Raw genomic sequence first — 20917 nt, 5'->3', positions numbered from 1 at the left:
TCAAGATCGTGCCATTGCACCCCAGCCTGGGCGACAGAGTGAGACTCTGTCTCAGAGAAAAAAAAAAAAGAGTCAGTTCAGGCATGATCTTCTCTAACAATCCTGCCCTGAGCTCCCAGCTGGGCAGAGTGTCTGATTATCTCTATTTTACCTCGTGGCCACCCTGACAAGACGGGGAGAGGGCACTATGAGCCCCCATCCTGATCAGGAACGCTCTCCCAGCCCAGTCCTGCTTGGCATCCCCCAACCACACTGACCCCAAGCAGGGTCTACGCAGTGCTTCCTGGGGCCGCACTCACCTGGCACACCCTGCAGACCTCGCCCCGATCCCAGCCACAGTCGGCCCCGCAGTGGCCCACGAAGGGTGGGTAGCCGCTCAGCATGATGTAGAGGACCACGCCCAGGCTCCACAGGTCGCAGCGCTTGTCGTAGAATGTGGCCTGGTCCGTGAAGACCTCCACCACCTCAGGGGCCATGTATTCTGCTGAGCCACACTGTGGGGGCCAGGGTTGGGGGAGAGGGAGATGGCAGAGAACAGAGAGGCTTAGTTACAGCAGAGGGGATGGCAGAGAGCAGACTGTGATGGGACTGGAGCAGGAGGCTGGAAGGACGGGAGACAGAGCAGGAAGTCATCAGGAAGGCCAGCCAGTGAGCCGCCTGATGCCACCAAGGCACCTGCAGACTGAGCCCCATCATTCCCCAGTATCCAGAGGAGCAGTTCAGGTCACCTTATCCTTCCAGCTCCTCCTCCAGTAGGCAAAGACCCTTGGCCAAGAAGTTCCAGGAATCTCTCCCTGCCTCAGCTTCCTATAAACAGATATTTCATGTACAGGTACTTAAATGCACCAAGAATATGGCTCTGGGAGGGAGATCCAGTTCCACACAGCATGATTTCTTAAAGTGAATCCTGTCAAGCTCCCCTGCTAGCTCAGAGCAGGAAGTGTAAGAATTTAGAATTAAGAGACCATCAAAGCTAGAAAAGCTCTTAGAACAAATCCAACCTTCCCACCCCTCCCATTTATAGATGGCAAAGGTGAGGCCGAGAACAGGACAGGGATTTGTTTGAGCACATCAATGGCACACCTAGGACCAGAATCCAATATTCCTTTCTCTCACCCTTGTGTAGAAAACGGCTGATAGGAATCAAACACATTCTTTTTGCTCCACTCTTCACTATTTCAGGCTCACCAAGAAAGAACCACCTCCCCGCTCCACATACCCTGCAAAACTAATTTGACTGAAAGACGGTAAGTGTTCTCAAGAAAGAGTATTTTCTTTGTTATTGGCATTTAGTGTTAATGACTTTGAAAACAAGGTAGCCCGGTGTGTTAGAAACTAATAAAGATTCCTGATAATGTTGTTTAGAATAAGATACAACACAGGCATATTAAGGGCATGTCTTAAAAGGGTTATTAGGAAAATTTACTTGTGAAGCATACAAATCTCAAAAGAATCAGAATTATACTCTATTAGTTGTACAAGAGATGTCTTGGGAAGAAGTAGCTCCAAGCAGCACCATCTGGTCATGAAATGTGAAATCAGAGAAGCAAACAGGCTAACTTGGCCAAGCGATCCCACGTGCACATAGACTGAGACCTCACAGTTCCCACCACAGAGAGACTATCCTGTCCAGTCAGGGAGGACTGCTCCCCATCCCCCATCACAAGGGGGCTGCGCTGTGCCTTCAGCAGTGGGAATGGAGCTTACAGAACTACCAAATGCTCATAGGCAAAAGGGCTGGCCTGGGAGTAGGGTCTGTCTTCTCCTGGGTCAGGAGTCAGGGTTCAGCCTGTGCTTTTTTTTTTTTGAGACGGAGTTTCGCTCTTGTTGCCCAGGCTGGAGTGCAATGGTGCGATCTCGGCTCACCGCAACCTCTGCCCCTCGGGTTCAAGCGATTCTCCTGCCTCAGCTGCCCAAGTAGCTGGGATTATAGGTATACACCACCACGCCTGGCTAATTTTGCATTTTTAGTAGAAACGGAGTTTCTCCATGTTGGTCAGGCTGGTCTCAAACTCCCAACCTCAGGTGATCCGCCCACCTCAGCCTCCCAAAGTGCTAGGATTACAGGCATGAGCCACTGCAAATGGCCAGCCTGTGCTTATAGATATAATTTGTCTCTTCATCAGCAGAGAGGGCTCACCCCAAACTAACAGTCCAAGTGTCAGTTTCATTAGCAACTAAGGGGTCAGGGGAGGCTTGAGAGCCACGAACACAGAGCAGTAAGCAAAATGACCACTCAGGCAGCAGGAAGATAGGTCCAGTTGGTTTGCCATCCTTAACCCTCTGTTCTGGACCTCCCAGCTCTGGGTCAGGGAAACACTCCAAATACTTAGGAGCCCAGAGGAAGCATACATACTGGCGTGGTCAGCTCCGGTGTGGTTATGGGGGTGCAGGAGTTGTTCAGTTTCACCCCACTGCCCAAGTCAAAGTCACAGATTTTCACTGGAGACACCTGAAAAGGAAAACAGAAGCCAGCGTCACAGACATAAGAAACTACAGGGCAAGAGGAGCCAGGCATGGCCGTATGGGTGCATGGCTGAGTGGCTGTCACGCCGCAGCTGGTTTTATTAGGTCATGTTTGCTCTCCGGAGGTTAACAAGAAGTCCTCTGAGGATTTCTTCCCAAGTGTCTTATTCCCTGTGCTCTCTTATTTCCCAACTAAGGGAAAAATGGGTGGACTATTTGGTGTCGGATTATTGTGAACTCAGACCAAAGTAAGAATGGAACTCTTGCTGGCAAACAATGGTACAGGTTGCAGCACAGCAGCTAGGGAAGTTACTATGTACTCCTGAGAGACAGACTTCTTGCAGCCCATTCAGTGGAGTGCAAAGGAGCTTGCAGTAAAACCCCTGACCGCCTCAGGTGGCTTAGGGTGACCAACTTGTCTGGGGTGGCTTGCTTGGGACTTGATCAGTTTAAACACAGAAAGTCCCATGTTCCAGGAAACCCCTCAAACCTGGGAAAACTGGGATGGTTGGTCACTGTAGGTGGCATCAACACAGTAACCAAGTCCACCAGAACTGGATGCTGCGCCTGAGACCACAGACAGGTGCCTCATCTCTGGAGCCAACCAGGAGGGCAGTTTGGGTGCACACATGAGAATGGATGAGAATGGCCTACATGGTGTGTAAGCAGCACAGCGAGTGAACTAAATGCTTGTTCTCTGAGACCCATGTCCTCGCCGGGAAGCCTGGGCAAGTCCCTCAACTTCTTTCTCTCCTTCCTTCCTCCCTCCCCTGTTCTCTATTTTTCTTCTTTTCTTTTTCATTTAGCCTCATTCTCATTAGTGGTAAAATATAAAGCATAAAATATGAGATTTTAGCCATTTTTAAGTAGACAGTTTAGTGGCATTAACTACGTACATTCACACGGTTGTGCAACCATCACCACGATCTGTTGCTAAAACTTTTCCATCACTCCAAACAGAAACTCTATACGCATTAAGCCATAACTCCCATTCTTTCTTCCCCTAGCCCTGGGTAACTTCCAATCTGACTTTATTAATTAATAAAGACTTTCTGTCTTTATTAATTTGCCAATTCAAGATATTTCATATAAGTAGATTTACACAATATTTGTCCTTTTATGTTTGGCTTATTTCACTTAGCATAATGTTTTTGAGGTTCATTCATGTATCAAAACCTCATTCCATTTTATGGCTGACTAGTATTCATTGAATGTATGTCCCACATTTTGTTTATCTGTTCAGCTGCTGATGACCACTTGAGTTGTTTCTACCTTTTGGCTGTTGTGAATAATACTGTAATGAATACTGGTATACAAGTGTCCGTTTTCAATTGTTTTGGGTAATACCTAGGAGTGGAATTGCTGGGTCATATGGTAATTCTGTGTTTAGCCTTTGAGGAACCGCCAAACTTTTCCACAGAAGTTGCACCATTATATAATCTCACCAGCAATGTATAAGGGTTACAATTTTTCCATATCCTCAACAACACTTACTATTTTCCATTTTTTAAATTACAGCCTACCTAGTAGTATGTGGTGGTATCTCATTGTGGTTTTGACTTGCATTTCCCTAATGACTAAGGATGTTGAGGATCTTTTCATGTACTTGTTGGACATTTGTGTACCTTATTTGGAGAAATGTCTGTTTAAGTCCCGTGTCCATTTCTAAATTGGTTTGTCTTTTTGTTGTAGCGTTTTAGGAATCCTTTATATATTTTGGATATTAAACCTCGACCAGATATATGATCTGCAAATATTTTCTTGCATTCTGTAGATTGTCTTTTCACTTTCTTGATAGATAATGTCCTTTGAAACTTAACCTCTCTTTTTCTTAAGAGACAGGGCTCTCACTATATCACCCAGGCTGGCCTCAAACTCCAGGCTCAAGCAATTCTCCTACCTCAGCCTCCTGAGTAGCTGCGACTACAGGCATGCAACCACTGTGACCAGCTAATTTTTTAATTTTTTGTGGAGATGGGGTCTCGCTTTGTTGCCCAGGTTCTTAAGCTCCTGGCCTCAAGTGATACTCCCGCCTCAGCCTTCCAAAGTGTTGGGATTACAGGCGTGAGCCACTGCCTGGCCCCAATTATTCCTCTCTTTCTCCTTCCCCCCTTTTGCCTTTCCTTTCCTCACTTTCTTGTTTTGAGGCAGGGTCTCTGCTGTACAGGCTGGAGTGCAGTGGTGTGATCATGGCTCACTGGCTATACATGTTTCCTGTTTCAGTTTCCTTGTCCATAAAATGAAGGTAATAATAGTAACTACCTCATATTTTATAAACACTAAATAAATATAAGTGCCTGGCACAATGTAAACACTCAAGAAGTGTTCACTGTAATTATCAGTAGTAATCATAATAATAAATTATAAAGTTCTATGACAGAACCAATGATAGGAAGTCACAAGATCTTATTTGAGCGAATCCATTATTATTCCCCATAAAAGAGTTGTGAGTAGCAGACTGACTCATTCATTCAAGGCCACCTCTTATTTATGAGCCATGGCTTCATCCAGACCACAATATATATGCTCTTGAATACACACATATATATACACGCAGAGCTGTGAACATGGGCCCCAGCACCACCAGGGCCTAAATCTCTCCTACTAAACACAGAATTTGTCAAATTCATACACTTCCATTTACTTAAAGAGATCTGCTTCATATAAGATTAAGTTGTTTGGCTGGGCGTGTTGGCTCACATTTGTAATCCCAGTACTCTGGAAAGCCGAGGCAGGTGGACTGCTCGAGCTCAGGAGTTTGAGACCAGCCTGGTCAACATGGTGAAACCCCCGTCTCTACTAAAAATACAAAAATTAGCCAGGTGTGGTGGCACATGCCTGTTGTCTCAGCTACTTGGGAGGCAGAGGCGGGAGGACCACTTGAGCTTGGGAAGTCGAGGCTGCAGTGAGCTGTGATCATGCTGCTGCATTCCAGCCTGGGTGACAAAGTAAGACCCCATCTCAAAACAAAACAAAACAAAACAAAACAAAGGTCTTCACTACTTACATCAACTGAATAAAAGTAGGTGCATTGGACTAGAAAATATTAATTTTGTGTAGGTCTCATATATTTTCCAAACTCTCAGGCTTACATCAATCACACTGATGATCAAGAGCGAAGAAAGGATGAGGATGGGCAGAAACATCACACAGCAAGTGTAACATTCTCACATGTCCAAGATGATCAGTTCAAGTTGGTGCCTGAGGCCAACGGAACTGCTAACAATCCATCCTGAAAGCAAGGATGGCTTCCTCGGTAGGTATAAACTATAACATTCCAAACCAGGCCCAAAGTACCTTTTCTGGAGATTCACACAATATATTTTCTGGTTTCAGATCACGATGAGCAATGCCTGACATGACAAAGAGCAAAAAAATGGTTAACATATGCACATAATTATCCAACATTCCACACACAATTAATTTTTTCCAAATGCTGTTGTTCGCAGATTAATTCCCAATTATGGTACATTAAAAAATCAACGAGCTGCAGGAGGCAGAAGTAACCAGAGACACAAACCAAAAGCACAGTTGATTCTGCAGGTTCTTTTGAAGAGGTTTAGAAGTCTGGCAGGGATAAGAAGGGCTAAATGAATCCCAGCCAGCCTACCCCTCAGCACCACAGTGACCACCAAGAAGAAGGCCTAATGCAGAGCAGAGAGCTCTGCAAACGGCAATGCTTGGAACAGCAATGCAGAAATAATTAGTGCCTTGTTTAGGAGCATCTCAGGGGCTTAACTGCTCTACCTCATTTCTTCTTGTGTGGCCGATTAAAAAAAAAAATTCCTTCAGTGCGAGTCTCTGAATGTTCAGAGGAGCAAGTATTAGTTACCAAATCTCCCAAAGCGACCGATTCCCTTCTCACCTGCTTTGCATGTCCAAGGCAGCCCTGCCAGCAGCACAGCAAAGACTGCTTTGCCCCTAGGATGCTGTTATTTTTGTTTTTTAAAATAGAGATGGGGTCTTGCTATAGCCCAGGCTGTTCTTGAAATCCTGGCCTCAAGCAGTCCTCCTGCCTTGGCCTCCCTAAGCATGGGGATTACAGGTGTGAGCCGCCACGCCGGGCCCACCGGGGTTGCTGTTTTTAAGAGAAAACCCCTGCACTTTGGCCAGGACTCCTGACGGAGACTGGAGATAGCAGCTTAGTCCATGAGGGGTTAACCTGCTGACCTGGCCAAGAAGGCACCTGGGGGAGAGCCCTCTTCCAACCACAGAAAGGGACAAAGAACTAACTCAGGGCCATGGTGTTTTGGTGGAGGACACAGAAACCCCCCTTTCCTCTTTCCTTCCACAGCACATGCAGCACAGAGACAGGGCTGGAAGGCTCAGCAAGAGTCAGAGCTACAGCTTGGAAGTACTGGAAAGCGGCAGCGGATTCTCGGGGTGATGGGAAAAGCAAAATCTACTTCACTAAAACTCCCTCAGTGATCAACTTTTTCAGCAGTCCTCCAGTTCCTGACTAGAAGGCAAAGGCCTGGCCCAGGCCACGGGAGGCACTTCACTAAAGAAGAAAAACCTGAGCTCCAGCAAGCTCAGTAACTTCATCAGTCACCTAATTGAACAAGAACCCAGAGCAACTCAGTCCAGGCTGCACAAATTGAGTAGCACTGCTCTGCAGCTCGCCGTACTAAAAGTGAAAGATATTTTCCATTACAGCAAGTGCTCCCACAGAAGGATCACGAGCCGCACATGGAGCCTTACTCTCCAAATAGGCGCCCATGGCCCAGTCGTCCCTCAGCCTGAGAACTCAGAGAGCCAGGCTGTAATAATGGGGCTGCCGTGTGAGCACAGCAGTCATCGAGCTGCTCCGGTCCATTTCCCAGAGGTTGAGCTGCAATGTGTCCAGTATTTAAAAGTATGGAACTTGTTTCAGGGCTGACCCATTCTTGCCCAATTCATCTTCCCCGTGTGAAGTTATTTAGCAAACAGCCAAGTTCAGCTGGAAATCGTTTTTCATCCCCTCCAACTTCGAGTCACATGGGCAGCTGGCCAGCTACATGTTAACAAGCGCCTCAGAACTCCAAAGACACCACCGGCCTCTGTTCCCTTCAGTGCATTCTTGTAAATAAATAAATAAATAAATAAATAATAAAACCTGCCTTTACCACCCCCTCCAAGGGGTGGATCTTGTAAAAAGCATGACCCAGTTTTGCCGTCTACAGAGGCAGCTTGGGGAGCAGCTGTAAATCTTTGTCAGGCAGGTGGCACCTCTATGCAGCCCAGCTTTCAGAAACAGAGCTGCTGCTATTCATCATGCTGCGGAAGGCACACACACCCCCTTCCAGTTTTCATCCTAGGTGCAAGTCAGGGCCCCAACATGGGCGCTGTTGGTATGCAGACCTCCTTCAGCCACTGGAGGAGGGAGGTGGGCTCCGCGAACCTGAACCTCCTGGACACACGCCACACTCGTCTGCACCGGATTGTGGGCACCAGGTGGAACGTGTGAGTAGCATGCCTCCCACTGGTCCCGGGCACCCACAACCAATGTGGCTGGCCAACATCCACAACAGAGAGGGGGCAGACCTAAGTCACAAGTTATTCACTTCACTCCCACCCCCACCAGGCAGAATGCTTTAACGGAATATTAGGAATAAAAATGCTTTCTTCCTGGTGGGGGGGGTGAGGATGGAGGAAATAAATCGTATTCATTGAAGAACTATGACATACCAGGAACTATACTCCATCTATGCTGCACATATACAATACAAACACAAGGTACACATTTTTCATCTATAAAAGGCTTAGAATAGTGCCTAGCACATACCAAGTGCTATACAGTGTTAACTACAGTCTATGATGCTATTATCTCAAATTCTCACCATAGGGTAGGCATTATTACTGATAGAACACATAGCTAGAAGACACGTGAAACCAGAATTCATTTTTTCCAGGGTACTGCTGTTAGGCAAATTTAAAAAAAAAGTATGGAATAGTCAAATGGATTTATGGAAATGTAAAAACAATGTGTGGAAAGATTTAAATCACTACAAAAGTTCCTAAATAATCAGTCATAGGAAAGGGACTGTAACCTGAAGTGTAAATCAAATCTAGTAACCTGTGAGTTACCAATGTGCTCTTCAACAGATACCTCAAATGTACATGTTAATAGAAAAGTATAAGATAGGCACCGTGACTCACACCTGTAATCCCAGCAATTTGGGAGGTTGAGGCAGGAGGACTGCTTGAGCCCAGGAGTTTGAGACCAGCCTGGGCAACATAGGGAAACTCCATCTCTAAAAAAAAATACAAAAATTAGCTGGTCGTGGTGGCACACACCTGTAGTCCCAGCTACTTGGGAGGCTGAGGTGGGAGGATTACTGGAGCCCAGGGAGGCTGGGGCTGCAGTGAGCCCTGATGGCGCCCCTGCACTCCAGCCTAGGTGACAGACTGAGACCTTGTCTAAAAAAGAAAAAAACGAAAAAGAAAAATATATTTTTCATTTACTGTGAACAATATATATTAAACTATGTATATCCTATCGTGCCAATTTTGAAAAGAGACAGAGGTGATGTATTTTAAAAGACTAGAAAGAATAACACCAAGATATTCACATTAAGAAGGTCATATTGTGTATGAGCTTTATATTCCTCACATGGTAAGAATCTAAGAAAAGAAACATCATCCACACACAGTCACACATACCCTGTTCAATGTGAAATTTATGCTTTCTCCTCCCTGCTCTTTCTCCTGTATCCCTATGCTGCTCAGCAGCTCTACCACCCACCCACCGTTCGCAGCAGAAGCCTCGGAGCCATCTTGGACTGTTTCTCCCCCAACTCCCATGGGTGAGCATGTTCAAACCTCAAGCTGCCTTCCAGCCACACCATCTCCTGCACCAGCCCTCTGCCTGGCCTACCACCTCCCTTGGTACCTACAGGCTGGCCAGCCCAACCCACCCACCAAGGCAAAGGCTGGGTTCACCTTTGGTATGCAGGAAGTCAAGGGCAGCAGCAACGTCCCGCACCACTCGGCTGGCTTCTCGCTCATTGAAGTGCTTTTGCTTCTGGATGTGGGCTAAGATGGAACCTGGGGAGCAGAGGGGACACAGAAGAATGCCTTTTTGGGCTCTAGTAAGTATAACTTCTTTTTTTTTTTTGAGACGAAGTCTCGCTCTGTCACCCAGGCTGGAGTGCAGTGGTGCAATCTCGGCTCACTCTCGAACTCCTGACCAAGGGATCCGCCCGCCTCAGCCTCCCACACTGCTGGGATTACAGGCGTGAGCCACTGCACCTGGCCGTATAACTTCTTAGAGGCCATGTTTTCCCAAGTTTGGAAAACTTGGCGTGGGGACATGGGGATTCATCGCTTATTCATCACTACCTGTCCAGCTCCAAGTGTGGGGCCTGGCACAGAGGAGGTACCAGCTTGTATGTCTGTTAAACAAAACTGCACTGCTCTCTTCTGTACCTGTCTATGAGGAGCTCAGAAGCGAGAGCCAAAAAATATTAACAATGCTGGGGCTGATTTGGCTTCTGCAATCAAAAGGAATAAAACTGAAGGCACTTGGAGCTGAGGGGGACTCTCTGTAGCAGCATTTTCTCCCCTGCATCTGATCTCTGATCCAAACAAGAGCACAAACTTTCAAATGGAAATGCCACACCCTTGCCAGACATGTAAAGGCCTGGGAAAAGGGGGAAAAAATGGGTTTTCCTCCTGAGTGTTCCCATTTATTATTGTTTTGTTGGCAATGGCTAACATTTACTGAGTAGTTACTAGTGCCATGTGCTATGGAATACTCTTGAAATAAACTGTCTTATTCTCACAATTGGACAAAATGGGTAGTATACTTATCCTCGTTTTACAGAGGGGGATCCTGAAGCCAAAAAGAAAAACGGTCGAGGAACGTGCCCAAGATTATGCACCAGTAAGGGGTGACGCCAGGACTTAGGCCCAGGGCAGTTAGGCTTCCGAGTCTGTGCAAACAGCCCCCAGCAGGACTTGTGGTCTGACTGCTGCAGGGATGGACTCTCTTGAGCCAACCACACTGGGTCTGGCCTCAATAAGCTACATTAAGTTTACTGATAGGGCGACGGAGGATCCCATCTGCATGCAGCATTTCAAACATGTACTTTACAGTCAGTCATGTGTTGTTGGGTGGTGCAGGGGCAGACACAGGCAGGAACATGCGGCTTGGCTTCATGTGGTCTACGTTTACTACTAGAAGCCAGTATTTCTGGGCTGCAGGTATTATCTCTGTGTCCTAAAGATGGCACGTGTCTACTGTTTTTTTTGGGGGGGATGGGGAGAGCATGAGAGAAGGGGAAGAACTGCCAAAGACTGTTCATTTGCCAGATCAAACAACGGATCCCAATGTGCTAGGGAACATTCCCAGAAAACCGGCTCCTGACTAGGTCCTAGCTTGCTCTGCTATAGTGAGCCTCGTTTTCAAATTTGCTAAAAGGAAAAGCAGAGAGTAATGCTCTACATTCTTTTTCTTTTTTTTGAGACGGAGTCTCGCGCTGTTGCCCAGGTTGGAGTGCAGCGGTGTGATCTCGGCTCACTGCAACCTCTGCCTCCCAGGTTCAAGCGATTCTCCTGCCTCAGCCTCCTGAGTAGCTGGGATTATAGGCATGTGCCAGCACGCCCAGCTAATTTTTGTATTTTTAGTAGAGACGGGTTTCACCATGTTGGCCAGGCTGGTATTGAACTCCTGACCTCAAGTGATCTGCCCGCCTTGGCATCCCAAGGTGCTGGGATTACAGGTGTGAGCCACCACACCTGGTCTACTCTACATAATTCTAAGACAGCCTCCAGCATACCAAATTGTTTTAATAATATTAGCAGCCAACATTTATTGGGCCCTCGGTGCCTACCAGACACTGTGCTAAGCATTTCACATGAATTATCTCGTTTAATATTCATAGCAACCCAGTGAGGTAGGTGCTATCAATATCTCTATTTTATAGAAGGGGATATTGTTTGGAAAAGGTTAAGTGACTTGCCCAGGATCACATATGGCTGGTAAGTGATGGAGCGAGACTTAAGCCATAGCTGTGTTGGTTTCTAAAGCATGCTCCCTCAGCCACCAAGTCCCTTCATGTGGCCCTCCATGCAGCTCCAGACATCCTTGCAAGTGTGCCCTAAGATTGGGGGAGTGCTGGGAAGGGAAAGGGCTTCTCTGCCCCACCTCATTATGTCAGAAAAGCAACTTAAGTATACACCCCAGTGATTGTGTGTGATGGCATCTTTCTATCTGAAGGATGGCACATTCTCAGGCTTCCCTTCTATCCTGGGTCTGTGTCCCAAACAATAGGACCCTCCTCTCCTCTGTTTTAGCCTTTCTAGACTTCACAATGTATTTGAGAGCTTCCACCCCATAATTAATGTAGTTAAATAGTGAACATGTCAAAATGGGATTGATAAATCGATGACTAAGTGTATCTATATATGACTCCTATTATAATGAAAAGGCATTTATAAAATACCCACACAGGTGACATTCTAAGCTCTGCAAAATGCTAATTATCATCCTTCCCTCCGGCCTCCCTTCTCCCAAATCAAGGGCAGTTTTTAAGTCCTTCATCCTTTTTATTAGCTTGACTCGTTTTGGAAGTCTCTGGGATTCATGATGGATGATCACCACCCTGGGTCTTAATCAGAAGTCCACACACATACTCAACGGTAAGTACCTCCTTGCAATTTCTCAAAGACCAAGTAAAACCTTGTGTCATCTTCAAAGAACTCAATCAGCTCCAAAATGTTCCTTAAATAGGGAAAATAGGAGGAGAGGGAAAAGGGGGGAAATGGTATTATATATTAAAGTCTACTTACAAATATACAATGAAAAAAATATACAACACCTGGCAGTGGGGCAGAAATCAACTTGAAATCAGAATGCTTATTAAAGACCCGCGTGTGGAAGCAGCCAATGGTGTTAGCAAGATTCAGGTCACCTTATCTTTCCATAATGTTTAGTCTCTGGTGTTTTCACCAAGTCTGTGCTGTCAAACCCCAGCCCTAAAACCCACTAGGTAGAGTTATAAAAAAGTCCCGGTCACATTAAACTGAATAAAATCTGCAGCCGACTGGAAGCAATTGCGGCTAATAACACTGAATAGTAGGTGTGTGTCCTGGAGGCAAGCAGCAAATAATTACTTGCCCTCCCTCTTGCCCATAAATCACGGGGCAGTATTTACATTGCCTGGAGAAAATGGAAACATCTGTCAAATAGACTTGGGGCCTAACGTGGGCACCGCTAGACCCTAACTGCTAAGCGCTGCTTAATGAAACGGCCGCGTTCCCGGCCACCGTAGCACTTGTGGCCTTCCCCGGTGAGCACTCTCTGTCTGCCCGAGTATTTCAGTGCTCCGCCAACAAGGTCGTCTTGTAACTCAGTAGGGAAGCCACCAGCCTGGATATTGGAGGTGTTGGGGGCTTTTTTTCTTTTAAAGAATAAAATAAACCAAGTAGAGTCTCTAATGCTGAACTAAGAAGCTGCAGGGCTGAAAATAAAAATCTGTCCCTCATAAAAAAAATGCTGACTACTTTGGGAGATACCAGGCTTTTACTAGTGTGAAGGCGTCCAAATAAGATGGGCAAAATGGCCTCATTTGAAAGAAGATTGTGAAGGCAGTGCCTGGAGTTAAATCAACAGCAGCCCCCATCCTCCAAGCTTAATGACAAAGCCATCAATACCAGGCCACTGGCTCCCTGCTGACCCTGCCATGGAGGGAGAGAGGGGGAAGTGGAGTCTTAGAGGTGACCCTGATTTAAAGCCACGCTGGGAGAGCTGCTCATTTGGAGCTGGTGGTGGGCAGAATGAACTGAGGCTAGAGATGACCTGGACCCAGCTATCTAGAAGGAGTGCTAGATAAGGTTCCAGAATCTTAGTGGTATCTGCACATACGTAAATATTCTGGGAGTAGAAACTGCAGCAAATATTCTTAACAGTTCTCCTCATCTTGGTATTAAGGGCAAGTCCTTAAAGATTTCTACCAGGCAACACTCAGTCAACACTCAGTCAACCTAGTTTCCACAGGTACCAAAAGAAAGAAAACCCCATTTCCCCCCAACAACCACTGATTCAGATGGTTCGTTCTTCTAACTTGCCCGAACTGCTGATTATTTACAGTATTTCAGAAGACCCAACAGCTCCTTAGATGTTACTGCTGCTTTTCCTTTCTCTCCCTAATACTGAAAGGTGGAAGGAGGTACCTGCCTTGTGGGGACAGGAGAGCTAAATGCTGGGGTCAGGAGATAGTAAGAAATAGCCTCCGCTTCTGTGGCCAAGCGTCCCCCCAGCGAAGCAGCGAGAATCACACGATACTCACTTGTTTCCCTGACACTGATACAGCGTCTCCACCTCTCGAAACACCCTACTTCGACTGTGCCCTGCTTGTTTTTCAATGATCTGTGGGAAGAATAAAATCTGTCATGTACACCCGCCTGACTTCAAAACAGCCCCCTGGCAGGAGCCCTCTGGGAGAATGCAAGGCCATCCTCAGGCCAAATCCAGTGTCCAGCAGAAGTCTGGCCTAGGCCATGGTGACACCAGCACTGTGGCTCTGTTGGCAAAGCAGCAGACTGGCCTCAGGGCTTTCCAGCCCAGCTGAGCCCGTTCCACTCTGGCCAAGCACAACACCAAGGAAGTGAATGAGGCTGCCGCCCCCAGCTGCCCAGGGGAGACTGAGGCAGCCGGCTAGACAAAGAGCTACCTTACTCAGCTCCTCCTCCTGTGGGCATCTCTTATCCGCCTTAAGGGTAAGCATTTACTGCGTCTACTGAAGGATCTTCTCATGCTGGAGGGAGAAAGGCTGATGGAGGACACCATGGGGAGGAGCTAAAGCTTTGACACCCAGCTCAGAGGCTGCCTCCATGATCCCCCTGGCAGAAGTAGGCTCTTCCTCTTCTGAGAACTTACTCTTTGGCAGACACTGTGTTAAATGATTTATTTATGGCCGGGTGCGGAGGCTCATGCCTGTAATCCCAGCACTTTGGGAGGCCGAGGTGGGTGGATCACCTGAGGTCAGGAGTTCTAGACCAGCCTGGCCAACACGGTGAAACCCCGTCTCTACTAAAAATACAAAAAAATTAGCTGGACATGGTGGTGGGTGCTTGTAATCCCAGTTACTCAGGAGGCTGAGGCAGGAGAATCACTTGAACTAGGGAGGTGGAAGTTGCAGTGAGCCGAGATTGTGCCATTGCACTCCAGCCTGAGTAACAGAGTGAGACTCCATCTCAAAATAAATAAATAAATAAATAAATAACAATAATAATAATTCATTAACACAATCTCAGTTGACCTTTATGACAACATCAAAAGATAGGGAGGTATGAAACATTTGCCCTCAGTCCAGAGCTGACTCCGAAGCCCTTGCTATTCCACACGTGCTCAGATGCTCTAACTTCTTCGAGGACCTGGAGGCTTTGTCTCTCCTGTGACACCGTGGGCTGCTCCCCCTCCACACCTTTACCTGAGATGCTTGGCAAATGCTGACTGAAGGAACAGATAAGCCAACAGATGGGAGGGTGGTTTCCAAAGGGACTGGCTGCCTCTGCAAAGCTCTCTGGACCCATCTGGAGCCTCAAACCACTGCACACCGAGCCTGTGGGCAAATCTGCAGAGCCTAGCCCTGCCTTACAGCTCCAACGTGCACAGTGGGCAGCACAATGACATCCTCTTCCTTGAGACTTCAGACTTCTCCAAAACGATGTGGCACAGACATCCATGATCAACTGTACTTTTCTAAAAAAGTCTTTGACTGTAAACCACAGTGGGCCCATTTTCTGGGTAGAGAGGTGTAGTGCTGGGGAACAGAAGTGATTCAACTTCATTCCCCAAGCATTTCAGATCAAAGTTATGAAGAACTTTCTAGCAGGCAAGTTTTCCACAGCAGTCTTCTCTGAGGAGGTAATGAGCTCTTGCTACTAGAGATGGGGGAGTGGAAAATGGACAACTATCTGGGCAGTCATAGAGGAAATTCAGGGTTAGGTTATCTTGAAATTCCATTCCAACCCTGAGACTCTAGGATCAGTTGGGTGCCTGTAGGAAAAGCTGTAATAAGCTAAGTATTGTAGAGCCGTGTTGGGAGAGGTAGCCCATCTCTAGGGAGCTTTGAAAGAGTAGAGGAGAGAAGAAACATGGGCAGAACTGCTGAAACCAAGGAATTGCCAAGCCAGAGTCCAGTGTTTGCCCCAAAGATGCCGGGGGGATGTGGAGGAAGGGCCAGGTTTTCCTCCCATTATCCAACCTTGAAGAAATAAACCTCTCATCCATAAACGTATTTAAACCTTTGAAAATCAGTTTATGTTTGTGGTTTTTACCACATTTAGACAGATATATCAATTTTTTTTTTTTGAGACAGTGTCTCCCTCTGTTGTTCAGAGTGGAGTGCAGTGGCGCAATCCTGGCTCCCCTTTGCCTCCTGGGCTCAAGTGATCCTCCCACCTCAGCCTCCCAGGTAGCTGGAATTAGAAGCACATGCCACCACGCCCAGCTTACATATATATATATATATATATATATATATATATATATATATTTTTTTTTTTTTGAGACAGAGTCTTGCTCTGTCACCCAGGCTGGAGTGCAGTGGTGTGATCTTGGCTCACTGTGCAACCTCTACCTCCTGGGTTCATGGGATTCTCCTGCCTCAGCCTCCCGAGTAGCTGGGATTACAGGCATGCACCACGCCCGGCTAATTTTTTGTATTTTTAGTAGAGATGGGTTTCACCATGTTGGCCAGGCTGGTCTTGAACTCCTGACCTCAGGTGATCAGCCCGCCTCAGCCTCCCAAAGTGCTGGGATTACAGGTGTGAGCCACCACGCCTGTCCTAATTTTTCTATTTACACTTAGGCATATGTTTTAAAAATCACTTGTAATTTATACTGATCTGTTTCCCAAAAGAAATTGAGATAGTGCTCTTGTTACCATGTGAAGCAATACTCCAGCTGGAAGGAACGTGGCTTAGCAGACTTGCTCACCCTTCTAACCCGCAGCTGGGACTGTGGAAAGTTGGTTCAAAGAAGAGAAAACATTTCCTTCAGGATCCCATTGGGCTGGGATTGCCAGTGTGAGGTGGCACTTGACCTGGTGGCTCAGGTGGGTGATTTGAAATCAGCTTGGATTTAAAAAGACCCTTTCTCTAGGTGAGTTGTCCTCAAACTTTGGTGGCTATGAGACTCACATGGGGAAGCTGGTCAAGCCACAGAGATCCAGGCCCTATCCTACATCTGGAAACCTGGATCTCTGTGTGCTTTGTTAGAGCTCTAAGGGCTTCTAATACACAGTAGCGTTCACAGCTGCCCTTCCTACATCAGTAGTCCTCAAGGGTTAGTGAGTGTCAGAGTCACTAGGAGAGTTTGTTAACATGTGTATTGCTGGGCCCACCCCTGTTTCTGAGTTGGTACTTCTCAGGTGGGGCCAGGTAGCTTCTATTTCTAACAAGTTCCCAAGTGATGCTGAGGCTGGTCCAGGGCACACATTTTGAGAACCAATGCTCAAGATCCAGCTGTTCTTCCATGTGGAGAGGGCAAGCGGAGGCACAGAGGGGTGACACGAGCCACTCCAAGGCCTTGCAGCTAATTAAAGGCAGCAATGAGGCCAGAGGCCACCTCTCCTGCCCCAAAACTGAGCGCTCAGTCACTTTAGTTTTTTTTTCTTTTCATTATTTTTTCTGAGATAACATTCAGATGTTACCAAATCAGTCACCTTAGTTTTTAATTCTCACTATCATGCTAACATCTAATACTTGTATAGCATTTTGTGACGTGTAAAGTGTTTCCACCTCTCCCAGGATATTTTAATTTTCATCTTCATAACTGCCTCAGGAGACAGAAGGGAAGGTATCATCATTTAGAGATGTAGGAACTGAGGCTTACAGACATTTGATGACTTACCCAAAGTCAAACAGTTATAGTTTGTCAAAATAGAAATTCAGGTAGGCCTTCTAATTCCAAATCTGATTGTCCACTCCCTGAAGTTGACTTCATTTGTCAGAATAATGAGAAACTTACTATAAGCCAAGCATTGTGCTAAGCACTTTACCTGTATTAACTTATTTAATCCTCACAACAATTCTACATAGGTTCTAGTGTTACACCCATTTTACAGATGAGAAAACTGAAGGACACAGAGGTTAAGTAACTTGCCCAAGGTAACACAGTAAGTAAGTAGAGAAACCAAGATTTGAATCCAGTGAATACAGCTTCAGAGCCCCCATTCTTATGGAAAATAACATTTATTTGGTTCAGGATGAGCTAGAAATGACTATTTGCAAAGTAAAGCCTGGCATTTAGCTGAGACACTCACTTTGACGGCATACTCTTTGCCATTCTGTAGGCTCACGGCACCTTGAACTTTGGCATAGGCTCCCTCTCCAAGCAATTCAGAGGTCAGCTTGTACATATCTAGAGGTGAAATGGATGAGAGGAATAACAAGATGAGTCACCCTACTGCAAGCTCAGATGGGAAGAACTTCTGTGGCTCAGCTTCCCTGATCAGACGACACAGGCACCCGATGACTCTAGCACTCAGTGACAAGGAAGACAAGTAGCTTTCCCAACCACCTCAGGACCCATTTTCTCAACAACAAGACCACGTACAAGGCATCCTGTTCCTCATTTTAGAAATGAGGTCAGCAAAAGGGTCTCAATTCAGCACATACTTCCTGAACATCTACTATGTGCCAGACAGCATAACAGAGTAAGGAATAAAATAAAGGCCAGGTGCAGGGGCTTACACCCGTAATCTGAGCATTTTGGGAGGCCAAGTCGGGAGGATTGCTTGAGGCCAGGAGTTCAGAACCAATCTGGCCAAACACAGCAAGACCCCATCTCTAAAATATATATATTTATGATCCCTCTCCTCTAAGGGTTGCAGTCCAGTGGGGAAGACAGACACATACACAGGTGACCCCAGAATAAACCAGGCATTGGTAAACACTATCACAGAGGGACAAGGTACAGTAAAAAAAAAAAAAAAAAGTTGAGGGAGGAAAGGGTTAAATACGTTCAGAGAGGCTGGGCACGGTGGCTCACGCCTGTAATCCCAGCACTTTGGGAGGCCAAGGTGGGCGGATCAAGAGGTGAAGAGATCAAGACCATCCTGGCCAACGTGGTGAAACCCTGTCTCTACTAAAAATACAAAAATTAGCTGGGTGTAGTGGCACATGCCTAAAGTCCCAGCTACTTAGGGGGGCTGAGGCAGGAGAATCACCTGAAGCTGAGAGGTGGAGGTTGTAGTGAGCCAAGTTAGCGCCACTGCACTCCAGCCTGGCAACAGAGCGAGACTCCATCTCAAAAAAAAAAAAAAAAAAAAAATTTGTTCAGAGAATCTGGAGGATCCTCAGAGAAGGGGTATGATTTGAATGAATATTCATGTACTCATTTACTGACCACCTATTATGTGCCAAGCTCTGTGTAAGCACTGGCTATACAAAGGAAAATAAAACACTGTTCTATTTTATACCCCATACAATGGAAGTCATTGGAGGCTTCTGAGAAGTCTCCAGAAGTCACCCACAGGAAATAGACAGAAGTAGGATGCAAAGGATGCCTTGAGGTTTTTAGGGTACTGAGTCATAGCTGTTCTAACAGAGTAATAGATCTGGGTTAAAGGAACATCTAGATGACCTGCCCAAGCTTACAAAGGGCACAGCTCTTTGAGCCGCTTCCAAAGGACGCCACATCTCCATCATAGCACTAGCTGCCTGACCTCACCCCACTCAGCCTCCACTCTTCAGCCTTTTCCTCTTGAGGCACCTAGCATTGAAACCACAGCCAGAGCTGAAGACATTGCACCCACGAATTAGATTTTATCACTTTCAGTCAGGAGAAGTCCTGTCATTGCACAAACTGTCCTTAAAAAACAGGAAGTACTCTCTCGTGTTAACTGAAAGAGCAAAAGAGCTGTTGATTAGGAAACTATTTGAAAACCCTTGGGATCTTTGTCTCTCCCCGATCCCCATCCCCGACACATACATACACACACACACACACACACCCCTGCTGTTTGAATTAAAGGCAAACAAAAAAAACCCTGCTGAAAGTACTTTCTTGGTTCCATCATAGTTTGGTCTTTCAGTTGTTTATAAGAGCAGATGGCACACTGTTATTTGTAAGTGTTTTAAATGATGTGCTTCTCACAATGGACACGTTGGCATTAGTCCTTTACACATACCAGGATAGGTGGGTGACTGGAGGTCCCATATTCCCAACCCATAAAGTGCTTGTTATTGGAACTACTCTGCAGAACAGCCAATTCACTAGTGTGTCTGGAAGGCTGGAAGGAGGGACCATGAGGGGAAGCTACTTCAGACCTCACAATGAAAGAAAACAAAACAGATGAAGTGGGGCATGTTACTCCTAGGAGTAGCTACTGATGCTTTTGGTGCTTTGCACAAGTGTCCACTCACCCCATCCCGTGGCCATTGATAACAGGACCCACACTGAGCCTAGTGCCTTGCACATAGAGAGTGTCAAAAAATGTCTGATGACCCAGTATCGTGTCTACGGAACACAGTATGTACTCTATAAAATGTAGTCAAACACATACAGCATAAGTAGCTATAATCTGAGAGACAAACTCTCTGCTTATAGGAGACTCAAGTTTCATTTGCGGCCATGGCCTTTGGTATTTCTCTCTTCCTCTTACATGGTTCTATCTCTCAGCAGCCCCTCCAGGAATAGCTGAGGGAAGAATCACACCTGAAAAAAGGATGGAAGACCCCAGGCAATGTCACTGATAGATAGGTCTTCCTGTTCCCTGAAAAGGAAGCAGTACCTGAGCCATTCACAGGAGGCCAGTGCATCATCTGAGAGCTTTTTCCATCCCCGCTCTCTTTCTGTAATGCCCTGTGTAAACTCCCTCATCCCCATCTTATCTCCCTACCACACAGATAACCACCAGCCGGCTCTAACTTGACACATTCTGTGATCTGGATCTGTGGCTCCCGGAATGCTCCTCCCATACTTGGGGAGCTGCAGGCCCAGATATAGGGGAGTTGTGTGACCAACCTTCAAACTTTCCTGGCAAGGAGTCAGTGGCCCGGGCCCTCCGCTTCTTCTTCCTCCTCCTGTCACCATCTGCGATGGGAAGGGGTTCGCTGCTGCCCATCTCTGGGAGATATGAGGAGAAGGAAGGGAAACATCACTGTACTGATCAAGCTGTAAATTTACCCAGAAGGAAAAAAAAAAAAAGGTAGTCGGGGGAGGACCCAGGAGGCTTACACTGATGGTTTTTAAATATCTGTGAAGACTATTGATTTGTTTTGACCTAGGAGGAAAAACTAAAGGCAAAGCCATTATGGGAGATCATTAACTGTGGAAAGGAGCTCAGACAGGCAGGCTAGATTAAAAGAAGCCAGCGGAAGCCTGCTTTAACCAAGCTCATTAGCGCATGGATTTAGATCTGCCACTGGTCAAACCATATTCTCCAAACAGAACAATGACTCCATAGGCAGAACATGACCTGTGACATCCTCCAGCCTCAGCATCAGAAAGGCAAAACCG

At 46.5% G+C, this 20917-nt stretch overlaps 1 protein-coding gene across 23 annotated transcripts in view; it reads right to left on the bottom strand.

Annotated features, from left to right (window-relative positions):
• Positions 1-20917, bottom strand: part of MKNK1 (MAPK interacting serine/threonine kinase 1) — a 51877-nt gene that overhangs the window by 4924 nt on the left and 26036 nt on the right. For 14 of the 23 annotated variants that reach the window (XM_077958206.1, XM_077958225.1, XM_077958204.1 and 11 more), the window contains 8 exons: positions 20423-20524; positions 17718-17815; positions 13737-13816; positions 12096-12169; positions 9388-9492; positions 5764-5819; positions 2357-2452; positions 300-494 (listed from right to left, as the gene is read on the bottom strand). In XM_077958206.1, the coding sequence (XP_077814332.1) occupies positions 300-494; positions 2357-2452; positions 5764-5819; positions 9388-9492; positions 12096-12169; positions 13737-13816; positions 17718-17815; positions 20423-20522 (804 nt within the window). In that variant the 5' untranslated portion in view covers positions 20523-20524. Of the gene's footprint in view, positions 1-299; positions 495-2356; positions 2453-5763; positions 5820-8742; positions 8866-9387; positions 9493-12095; positions 12170-13736; positions 13817-17717; positions 17816-20422; positions 20573-20917 lie in introns of all 23 variants that reach the window. The other 9 variants (XM_077958211.1, XM_077958210.1, XM_077958239.1 and 6 more) reach the window with 4 other exon arrangements.

The sequence above is a fragment of the Macaca mulatta genome, chromosome 1 (genome assembly GCF_049350105.2).
Source record: "Macaca mulatta isolate MMU2019108-1 chromosome 1, T2T-MMU8v2.0, whole genome shotgun sequence".
NCBI lineage: Eukaryota > Metazoa > Chordata > Mammalia > Primates > Cercopithecidae > Macaca > Macaca mulatta.
The sequence above is the reverse complement of the archived record's forward strand: the minus strand, read 5'-3'. Positions and strand labels throughout refer to the sequence as shown.